General features: G+C 54.4%; 2 protein-coding genes across 2 annotated transcripts; one reads left to right on the top strand and one right to left on the bottom strand.

The window, feature by feature from the left end:
• Positions 1 to 204: 204 nt before the first annotated feature.
• Positions 205 to 3,323, bottom strand: NCLIV_060410 (conserved hypothetical protein; the record flags this gene model as incomplete). The annotated part of the gene is made up of 5 exons (XM_003885595.1): positions 205 to 1,287; positions 1,847 to 1,903; positions 2,263 to 2,359; positions 2,623 to 2,740; positions 3,179 to 3,323. 5 exons carry the CDS (start codon positions 3,321 to 3,323, stop codon positions 205 to 207), a joined length of 1,500 nt encoding a protein of 499 aa, XP_003885644.1.
• Positions 3,324 to 7,271: 3,948 nt separating this feature from the next.
• On the top strand, positions 7,272 to 9,316 carry NCLIV_060400 (hypothetical protein; the record flags this gene model as incomplete). Its single annotated transcript, XM_003885594.1, has 3 exons — positions 7,272 to 7,334; positions 8,632 to 8,803; positions 9,042 to 9,316. 3 exons carry the CDS (start codon positions 7,272 to 7,274, stop codon positions 9,314 to 9,316), a joined length of 510 nt encoding a protein of 169 aa, XP_003885643.1.
• Positions 9,317 to 10,943: the final 1,627 nt, after the last annotated feature.

Here is a 10,943-nt window from a genome sequence, read left to right as displayed (position 1 = left end):
TGGGTCCAACTTCAGACGCTCAGGTGTACAAGACGCGCCATCCCCACAGGAAAGATTGCGTGACACGACGTCTCTCTCTGACTCTGACGGCTTCGATGACGCACATCTAAACGCCCAGCGATTTCCCATCACCCGACCGATCTTTCCCCCCCTTTCTCTCTTTCCCTTTCTCTTCCTTCTTTCTCTTTCTCTCCCACGTCTCTCTCAAGGTTCTGGTTGGCTGCTTCCATTCGACCCTCCGACGCGGACCAGCGCACTGAGAGGCCGCGGCGCCTTCCGCGTGGCGGGCGACGACACTGGGGACAGCGGACCGCGGCCTCCGAGCTCTGCTTTCCGCGTCTTCGCTGTCGTTTCGGGCGTCGCCTGCGTCTCTTCCACTTCCGAAACGCCTGTGCGGCCACTCTCCAGTTCGTCTTCAGAAAGCGGCAACGAACGTCTTCGCGCCGGCGGTGCGTCGCCCTCAGAGGGGCGAAATTTCTTCTGGGAACGGACTGACGCCAAGGCATTCGCGTCGCTTTCCTCTCGACCGTGGAGTTTTCCCTGCGCGTCACGAGGAGGGCTGGCCGCGAGCGGCGTCGCTTGAAGACCGGGAGCGTTGCTCCTGTCGACGTTCTCGCCACCGTCCAGGAAGGCGTCGTGAGACACCGCTGAGCCGCTGAGTCTGCCGGCAGCCGCGCGACCCGGCGCGGAGAGGGAGAGAGAAGACACTGGAGAGTGCGCGCGAGGGGAGGGAGTGGCGAAGGACGGTCGGACGGATGAAGGGAACGAGAGCTTGGTGCGCATCAGAATCTTCTCGAGATGGTGGTACGCAGGCAAAGACCTACGCGGGAACGACAAGGAAGGCGAGACGTTTGTCTCCAGTTGACGAAGAGACGCGACTTTCTTCTCGCCCGGAAGAATAAACACCTCGCCGCTCTGAGACATCGGCGTGCGCCTGTCCGCCCCGTCGCCCGTCGTCTTTCTTCTTCGCTCTTCGCCCTCGAAGGCAGAAACCGAAGCCGCAGACGGCGCCGAGACAGAAGACGTGGAGGGAGAAGGCAGAGAAGACGAGAGAAGCTTCTCTTCCGTGGAAGAACCCGGAAGTACGGAGACAGAGAGAGAGTCAGAAGGGCCACCCGAGGAGTGCAGGGAACCTTCCGGCGACGGAGCGAGAGATGGCGCGGAAGACTGCTGAAGAGGCGTTCCCGACGACGCACGCGGAGATGCAGATCCTGTCGACTGACTTCGCCCGCTCGACGGCACGGTGCTCGGCCGCCGGGGCTGCTGAGAGACGCGCCGCGCCTTGCGCTGAGCAGAAAAACGGAAACCGACTCCAGAGACTCGGGACTTGCAGAAAACCACGCGAACCGAAAAAGACAGCGAAACGCCGCAGCCAACGAGCAAAAGTCACCCACACTGAGCACTGAGTGTCGTCGCTCTGAAAGCCGAAAAAATCGGCCTTGCGAAAGGGGGGCCAAAAACAGAGGTGAACCTGGACACTTGCCAGCATGTGACTGGGCGTAGCGATGCACAGTCAACTCGAAGACCGACCGCACGGTTCCAGAACCTCCACACTGCTACGAACTAAGAGGCATATGAAGCACGAATGCTTTTCTCGGTTCCTGCATCTCCCTTTCCACACGAATATAGAGAGAGTGCATATCCATCTGCCTACCACTGCAGGACTACATTTCTGCATGTACACATATATACATATTTATACGTATATCTACAGATTCTTGTCTACACTTTTATCTGCCTGTATCTTTACGAGTGTGTGTGGACTTGTGTCTGTCTGCAGGTGCCGCGCTACGTGCACGAACAGTCGGGATTTCTTCCGCAGACGGCGAGCAAAACGTCGACTTACCCCTCCCGCGAGGTCCATCTCACGCGCCAGCGACCAGACGCTGTCCTTGCGCACATGCTGCAAAGAGAGTTCAAGAGATAGGGATCAAAAGAGAGAGAGTCGCGCGACACGTGTGGAGAGGCGGCGCGTGCGGTTACCCACCTGCGCAGGATCTCCAGGGAACGGCAGAGCGCGAGGACGGAGACAGAGCCCAAAACGGAGCAGGAAGAGACGCACACGGAACAGAGAGAGGGGAGGGGAGAGCATGAGCGGCCATGAAAGGAAGGGACAAAAAGGCGAAGCGACTTGGAACACCGCAGCTGAAAAGGAGATCGAGTACCTAGCACAGCATCGCCAGTAGGTGCGTTTTGAGGGTCGGAGCGTGCGTTCGCTTTGGATTATGAACCGCCGTTTTGCACGCTGCAAAAAGCCCTCACCTTTAAGGGTTCGATGTAAGTCGAGGCCATGTCGGGCGACCGGAGGCGAAACACCCAAATGTTCTCGGGACAGCGTCGTCTCTCGACGACTTTTGCTCTGAAAACAACGATCAGCTACGCACATCGCTCTCTGCTTTGAAAGGCTGCCAACTCACCCTTCCTGCTCGATTCGCCTCTCTGTTTTTTCTCTCCCTTCTTCTCTCTTCCTCTCTCCCTTTTTCTCTCTTCCTCTCTCCCTTCTTCTCTCTTCCTCTCTCCCTTCTTCTCTCTTCCTCTCTCCCTTCTTCTCTCTTCCCCTCTCTTTCCTCTCCCTTCATGTCACGCTTTTCCTTTTTTCTCTCGCGTTTCGGGAAAGATTACCTGAAGATCTGCGCGTCTTGGTGGGCTGCCTTTGACTCTACCCAGTCGCCGACGTCGGGCGCCGGCAGCTCCTCGGGGGCGCGCGAGGCCTCCAACTGGACGTGGCTCATCTGGACCACTGAAAAGGAAAGGTTCGCGCGCAGTTTCTCAAGAACACACGACAGCGCCTGGCGCAGACTTCAGAAAAATCGCCGAGCGCGGCCGCCGGCATGACCCGGACCACAAAACTTCCGCAAAAACATGCCCCAAATGCAAATGTGTGTGAGCCTGTGCGGGCGCGCGGCAACGCACAGAGGAGACGTCAACCTGCTCGCGGAAAAAAACGGATATCAAAGTTGCTCCATGAGCCTTCTTTTGCCACCAAGATCGCCGTCCAGAAGCCCCCGATTCTGTTTCGTGTAGCGTATCTATATATATATATATATCTGTGTATCTCTGTAAGGCTGTAAAAATGGTACAGATATGCAGTTGTGAATATACGCTCGTCTCTCTTCATGTGCACATAGCGTTCTATCCAATATTCGCAGAGAGGCCTCGGTGCGCGTCAGTCACTTACATCCTCTGGAAATGAGTGTGTAGTCTGCAGTGACTTGGAGGTTTCGTTGCCTCTCCATTTCTTCTTGGTCTTCGGCCTCGTCCTGTGCAGTGGCGAGGACAGCCTCGTCCTCACCGACGCCGCCCCTCTTCTCTTCCTTCGCCATCCTGCTTGGCGGCGAGCTCTGCGCGTTGCCTCCAACGCCAAAGTTGGGAAACCGTTCGTGCAGAAAACGCAGGAAGTTTTCTCAGGTCGCCTCGCTCGCAGCCGACAGCGCGGAGCACCTCACGCAAGAGGCCCCCACCAGGTAAGACGAAGCGGACTGAAGACGCCGAACTGAAGACGCGGCGCTCGGACGCTCCCACGGAGAGAGGCAGGCGCTTGTCTGATCGCGCGAAAAAGACCTGTGCTGAATCGCGTCACTTCGACCTCTGTGACGGGGGGTGGCCGGTCGAAGCGAAGAGAGACGGCGGAGAAAAGCGGGGCGCGCAAGAGAGGACAGGCGCACACTGCTGCTTCATGGAGAAAGGAAGAAAGAATAACAGATGAGAGAGTCGGTAGAGAAGAGAGAGAAGAGGAATGGGACGGGGGAGGGGGGATCTGCTACTCGAGGTGAGACAAACAACAGATCACCAGACGATGGTTCCCTGGGACACCGCCGAATGGAGGCCCCCAGAGTTTTCCGAGAAAAGGAAAGAAAAGAAAGGAGGGAAAACGAGACGACGGACCATGAGACAAGCTGTCGCGCGGGGTTAGCGAAGCAAAAGAAAAATATCTTTTTCGAGAAGGGAGACGGAGACGGTTCGGCAGAAGGTGTGCCGAAACTTGTCGTTTGTCCCCGTTTCTTGGATGTGGAAAACTCTTTAGCTGACCTCTCTGGTGTGTTGAGCGTGGCGCTCGAACACCCGCCCACGAGCGAACCAGAGAACGCGGCATGTATCGGCCGGAGGCGGCCGAGCCTTTTGAAAACCACGGAGAGTGTGTGCGCTACAAGGGGCGACTCTCTACAGAAAAAAAACTCGAAAAATCCGCTTCCTCCAGTGTACATACACCCCAGAAGCACTGTGGAGGTCTTTGGGCACCCGAGTCGCCGTGCACGAATTCTGCACAAAAGGAGAGCGGTACGATATCTCTTCCACACAATCGCCTTCTCCGTTGGTCCTTTTGCGTCCACGGCTCCTCTCAAAAACGCGTCTTTGCTCTCCTCGGAAACTGGAGATTCGTGCTGTCCACGCGGGAAATTTGCGCTCTTGCCACACTCCAGTGGTGTTTCTTTTCCGAGACACACTCGGGGGGGGCTCGGCACAGACGGGGGGGAGGGTTGAGAGGGGGGGAACGGGGGGTTGAGAAAAGAGAGCAGAGGTTTTCGTGTTTTTCTTCGAGACCGATCCCTTCTCGCTCTCTAGTAAAAAGAGAGAGACGCACTCACATATACACATTGATGTATCTGTCTACGTACAACTCCCACAGTTTCTGTGTGCAAAAGACAGGCAAAGAGTGAGGTGACTTTTAAAAGGAAAACATCAATGGAGAGGTTAGCCCTTATCGCCTTTCTCTGTGCTAGCTCGACATCCACAGTGCGCTAACGCTCTTCCCTCTTTCCTCAGTTTCTGAATTCGCGCAGCACGCAGGACCGTTTTCGATGGCTAACAATATGGATCCACACGGGGAACGAGACGCAGGCACGCGCGGGCTCTCTCATTTCGGCACACTCTCGCTTTTGCAGCGCTACTAGCAGCACAGCACACACAACAAACCTCTCCTATCTCGCTCCCTCATACTCGCTGCCTTGTTCGCTATATTCTCTGTTGTTCTTGTAAGATCGTATTCTTTCCTTTGTCCTCATTCACTTTGGCTCGCCTCCATATTCTCTTCCCGGTTCTCCCTCTTATTCGCTCGCTGGACCTCTCTCTCATCCTCTGCCTTGTTCTCTCTCTGATTATCTCGTTTGTCCTCATTCACTTTTGCACGCCTCCATATTCTCTCGCTTGTTCTCTCTCTCATTCGTTCGCTCGATCTCCCTCTTTTTCTCTGCCTTATTCTCTCTGATTATCGCCTTTGTCCCCATTCACTTTTGCTCGCCTGCATATTCTCTCCCTTGTTCTCCCTTGTATTAGCTGGCTCGATCTCTCTCTTATCCTCTGCCTTGCTCTCTCTCTGATTATCTCCTTTATCCTCATTCACTTTTGCTTGCCTCCTTATTCTCTCGCTTGTTTTCTGCCTCATCCGCTCGCTCGATCTCTCTCTTATTCTCTCCCTTCTCATTCTCTGTTGCTTGCCTTCTTCTCTCCCTCGTTTTCCTTCTTATTCTCTCTCTTATTATCGCCCTTGTCCTCCCTCATATTCTCTCCTGGCCTACAACTCGCTCGTTCTGTGCCTTTGTGCGAGGCGCTCCCAAACACTCCCCCCTCTCTAGGCTACGCACAGGCTTCCCTGTGTAGCTGTGTGGCTCTACTCCGCACAAAACGCCGACTCTAGGGGAGGCTGCCTAACCTCTGGTATACGCGAACTTGTGCCCCACTCTGAGTCGCCGTCTGTACACGTGTCTTGCCTCTAGCGCACCGATGTCTTCCTACTCGCGTGCTACGCTGAAAAATGAATTCCAAAGGAAATCCGCAAACCCCCTGCAAAACACACTCCTGACCGTAACACTTTAGGCCTTTCTATGAATGTTCAGGCAAGAGGAGAGTCCGAGTCTCCACCTCAAAAGAGAGCCCTTGGCACTTTAGTGCAAACGCCAGGACTGAACTCGCCTCTCTAGTTCCCCGGACGTTTCCCCGTCTATAAGCCGACTTGCTCGCTGGCAGGGGGGTGAAATCGCTCAGGGAGGCCACAGGATGTAGCGTAAAACTCTTTCCACGTACACCATACGAAGGAGAAAATGCGATTGGAGAGAAGAATATGCAAGCTCCGAAAACCGTATCTCGGAGGGTGAGGCATTTGCTCGGTCTTTTCTGCAGGATCCCTGTCTCAGACTGCCGCAAACGTCCTGTCTTTCTTCTCGCCTCTGTGTGTTGTCCGCAAAATACCAGGAAATAGTGGGATACACTTTTCCCTCTCGTCCTTTTCAGAGGGAACGCGTTCTTCTGATTGGAGAGCGCCCGGCCGTGTGTGCCTGCGCGTCTTTTGTTTTCTTCGGGCCTCCAGCCTCCTGCGAGCGGCGATGGCTCCGCCAGCCTATCTCTTTGCATGCAGTTCGGAAAGAGCGCGACGCAAAGATTCGTTTGTAGTGGGGTGTACAGACACTGGGCCGACGGCGGCTCTCTCCTGCTTCTGTTTTCCAGCTCGTTTCCTGTTCGGAGAAAGTGCTAGATCTCTTTTCCTCTCTGCTTCCTTCTTCCCTCCTGTAACGGAAAGCGCAAACCGCGATCCTCTCTGCTCCTCCACTCTCTCCGTGCGCCACGTCCTCGTCACGAAGTCTCAAGGGCTGTTCAAACCCCGAGGAGGAGGCGTATGTGGAAAAGCCGGTAGACACCGTTTCGGCGATTTGTTCCTCTGTTTTCTGGTTGGAAAGAGGAATACGTAGAAGACCGCTCCACCGGTTTCCAGTCTCTGCATTTCGTAGGAAAGCACTTTCTCCTCCCATCTCGAGGGAACAGCATACACCTCAGGTTCCCTGGTCCCAATCCCTCTGCGCTTCTTGCGGCCGCTCTTCTTTTTCGCTCTTTCTTCTCGCTCCTTTTTCCTGCTTGGCTCTCTCGTCGTCTCCGCTCCCTCCGCGCGGGCCTTTTTTTCAGTTCACGTACAGTCCCTGACCTGTCGGCGCCTCCGCGCATTTTTTGGCGCCTGTCTTCTTCCCGCGCTCGCAACTGGCCTCTCCGTTCTCCTTGTTTCCCACGCTCCAACCTGTCTCTCTTCGATTCTGGATTTCCAATCCATACGCCTTACGCGTCTCTCTCTTGCAGCGCGTCTTGAAGTTTAGCTGACACTCTCGCTGCCGCTCTTTCTCCCCCGTCTGTTTCCACCGACTCCGGGTGTCCGTCGTCGGTTCCTCTCGGTTCCCCTGTCTCCCTCTTTCTCTCTGTCGCTCCGTGGCTGCGTGCCGCGTCCTCCCCTGGCGGAGTTCCCAGTCTCTCGCGTCCGTTTTCCGTCTTTCTCTTTTTCGTTCGCCACAATGCCCTCGAGGAACGCCCGTTTGCAGCAATGGATCAACTACAGAGTCCGAGTCTGTCTCCAGGTACGCCCCTCGCTCCTCCACTGAAACGCCTGCGCTCTTCCCGGCCCCGCCACCGCGTGCGTTTCTCTCTCGCCATCTCTCTCCATGTGGATACCTACACAGACATATATGCATGCGCAGTTCTGTGTCGACACACAGATGTCCACACACATTCATGCTTACACATACGCTCCGCACAGCTATTTATGTATATATGGGTGCATGTATGCAGATGTGCATGTATGCAGATGTGCATGTATGCAGATGTGTATGCATGCAGATGTGTATGCATGCAGATGTGTGTGTATGCAGATGTGTATGTATGCAGATGTGTATGCATGCAGATGTGTATGTATGCAAATGTGTGTGTATGTATATATGTATGCATATATATTTGTATGCATATATATTTGTATGCGGGTGTGTATTCATGCATCAACAGTGCATAGGGACAGATGCGTGGATGTCTCGCTGAGGCAACCCCTGGCGAGAAATCTTTCTTCTTCGTGACTCTGTCCTCCTCCTGGTGGTGTTTGAGTTCTTCAATGTCGAGCTTTTCGTTGTCGCGCAGTCTGCGAGCTTTCTTGCTTTCAACCTCTCTCCACACAGGTTCATAGAGCGTGTATACTTGTTCTGATCATTGTAACGGATTCATTGAGCACTATTCAGTTAAACAGAAACCCCCTCTGAAACTTCTTAGGAAACTAGCTGCAAGGATCACTAAAGCGTGAACTGGAGTTTTAAACTGCGTTTACAAATACTCGTCCATTGGCTTAACATATGAATAAAGTTAAGGGCTTTGTATACCTTGAGAAAACGTAGGCCGTGCACCTGTGGAGGAACTGGGTGAAGTCTTGTATATACCGAAGTTTACTCAGCCGAAGTTTACTCAGCCGAAGTTTACTCAGCCGAAGTTTACTCAGCAGTTTTTCTCGACTGCTCTCTCTTCCGATGTGCCTCGCCCATCCGGGGACATGCAGCAGCGCATGCACCAACCGCGTCTCGTGCATTCATTGGGCCGTTTCAGTCGTCCGAAGTTCCCTCGCGTCTGTCGATTCAAACGTTCCTCTTCTCGCTCCTCGCCAGCCTCGCCCCTCTGCATCTACGGTCCCTCTCCTCTTCCTGTCTTACTCTCCTCTCCTTCTCTCTTCCCTCTTCTTTATCTCCTTTCTCTTCGCACATGTGTTTACTTTTAGTGTCTCTCCTTTTCCTGGCCTGCTTCCTCTCTCCGTGTCTTCTGCCTTCCGTTTTCCCCCATTTCTCTTGCATCCTTGCACGTTTTCTTTTCTCCGTTGACTCTCGCTTTTTCCCGCCTCAGGACTCGCGCATGCTGGTGGGGAGCCTGCTCGCTTTTGACCGCCACATGAACATTGTCTTGGCAGACGCCGAGGAATTCCGCAAGTTAAAGATCCGCCACAAGCTTGCAGATGGAAAACACCAAACCGAGGAGAAAGAGGTCAAACGATCAGTCGGTCTCATGATGATTCGAGGTACGCAAGGCCGATCCAGAGAGAGACGAAACCCAGGCTCGAATACATTCTCTCTGTGTAAGGTTGCGTGGATTTCCCTCTACCTCCCTGGCTCTCCCTGCGGCCTCTCTCTATCTCTCTTTCCGTATAGTGTGTAGGTTTCGCTTTCCTGGAGCGACTCGCGCCGTCTTGTTTCCCCGTGGGCGTTTTCTCGAGGTGGCCTTTCGTTTTTCGCTCTGTGTCCCTCTCTCTTTTCCAGGCGAGAACATTCTGACTTTGACCGCAGAGGCGCCGCCGCCCGCGAAGCCCAAGACGGTGTCGGGCCCCGTGGCCCCCGGAGCCATTCCGGGGCGCGGAGTCCCCGTCGGGCGCGGGGTGTCTCTCGCGCCCGTGGCGCCCGTGGGCCTCGCCGGCCCCGTGCGGGGCGTCGGCGGTCCGGCGCCCCAGCTGGTCGCGGCGCCGCTCGGCCGCGGGGCAGTCCTCGGCGGTCCCAGCATGCCCATGATGCGCCCGCCCATGGGGATGCCGCAGTAAAATCGGGAGAAAAAACGCGACCAAAGACCCAGACAGGAGTGGAGAGTCGAGAGAAGAAAGGGGAGGCCTCCTGATGGGGGGAGTTTCGCCGAGAAAAAGACTCGGGCGAATCCAGGCAGGCGCGACGTTCCACACATCTGTTTGCCTGCGTAGGCGTGTGGAGTTCGACTTCCTCGTGTCTAGAGAGCTCTTTTTCCTTTCCACGTGGATCCTCGAAACATACAGCTGTGGACACAGTGCATATATATATATATATATATATATGTACGTATGTACGTAAATACATGCATGCATGTGTCTTTTTTCGGGTCTCCCTTTTCAAGAACCGCATGGCCAAATGTCTCGCGCCGAGTCCTTTTTTTGTGTCCCCGGTGTGTCGCGCTCCGCAAGGAACGCGATGGCGTGGATTTGCCTTCTCCCGTCTCTCGGCTGCTTGCGCGTTTTCCCCCTGCGAGACTGGGCTGTCTTTTCTCAAGAGTGAGAAAGGAAACTGCGGGCCTGCGCGCCCCCGGTGCGGGAGGCTCGCGGTCTCCGGCCTCAGAAAATCGATTTTCGGACGACGCAGGCGGCTGCCACTCAAGGGAAAAAGTCTCCACGTGTGTTTTCCTCCCCAAAAAACGCGAATGTTCGACTCGCCGCAGAAAGCCAAGAGAGGCTCAAACCCCCACGCGATAAACGCCCAAAATTCGGCGCCTTTCCTCCCACTGTCGAGACGCGCCGCCGTATGCACACACACAGCGTGCCGTAAAAAGACAGAGAAACACATGCATGGAGATGATGCAAGCAGAAAAATCTATCTATATATACGAAGGTATGCATACAGATAAACAGGCCAATACACATATATATATATATATATATATATGATGCCTGCACTTTTGTGTAGTTGTGTATGTAAGTGGGAGTGTGTTCCGAAGGCAATCCTTTGGCGAAAAGTAGCGTTTCTGCCTCAAGAAGCCTCGAATTTCAGACTCGCCTTTTTCTCCAGCACCAGCCCGTCGAGGGCCATTCGCTTCTCGAGGGCGTGAAATTTCACCTCATCGATTCGTCTATTCGCCGTTAAAACGAGAAATACTTGTATGCACATTTAGACGAAAGCCGAAAGTTTGCCCTCGACTGGTGCACTGGCCGCAGGGACGCATCTACCTCTTTTAAATATTCATGCAAATACAGATAAGCAGACTGACGCAGATATATACACAAATACGTATTGACATATATATATGAATCGGCGTAGAGAGACCCGAGTCTTGGCGTCGGCGTAGAGAGACCCGAGTCTTGCCGTCGGCGCAGGTAAAGACGCAAGCCTATGAAACTGCATGCAAATTTATCTGGAGCTTGAATTCTTTCTGGACCGCTCCTCTGTCGTTCGTGGTGAACACACTCGAGGCGCGAACGCGTCGACTGTGGCGCTTCTGTAGAAGGGAGAGAAGAGTGGAGGGGGAAAGGGGGTGGAAAAAAGGACCGAGAAGTCACCTGCATTTGCACGCGTCGCAAGGCGGGGTCTTTTTGTCGTCCTTAACAAGAGAAAAAGGCCGTAGAGTAGGCGAGGTCTGATCTCGGAAAAGCAAGAACGCCTCCCCTCGCGTCGTAGCGTTAAACTCTCCAAAAAGCTGAATCACGCGAG

The sequence above is a fragment of the Neospora caninum genome, chromosome XII, assembly GCF_000208865.1.
Source record: "Neospora caninum Liverpool complete genome, chromosome XII".
NCBI lineage: Eukaryota > Apicomplexa > Conoidasida > Eucoccidiorida > Sarcocystidae > Neospora > Neospora caninum.
This window is presented reverse-complemented; position numbering and strand designations above follow the sequence as displayed.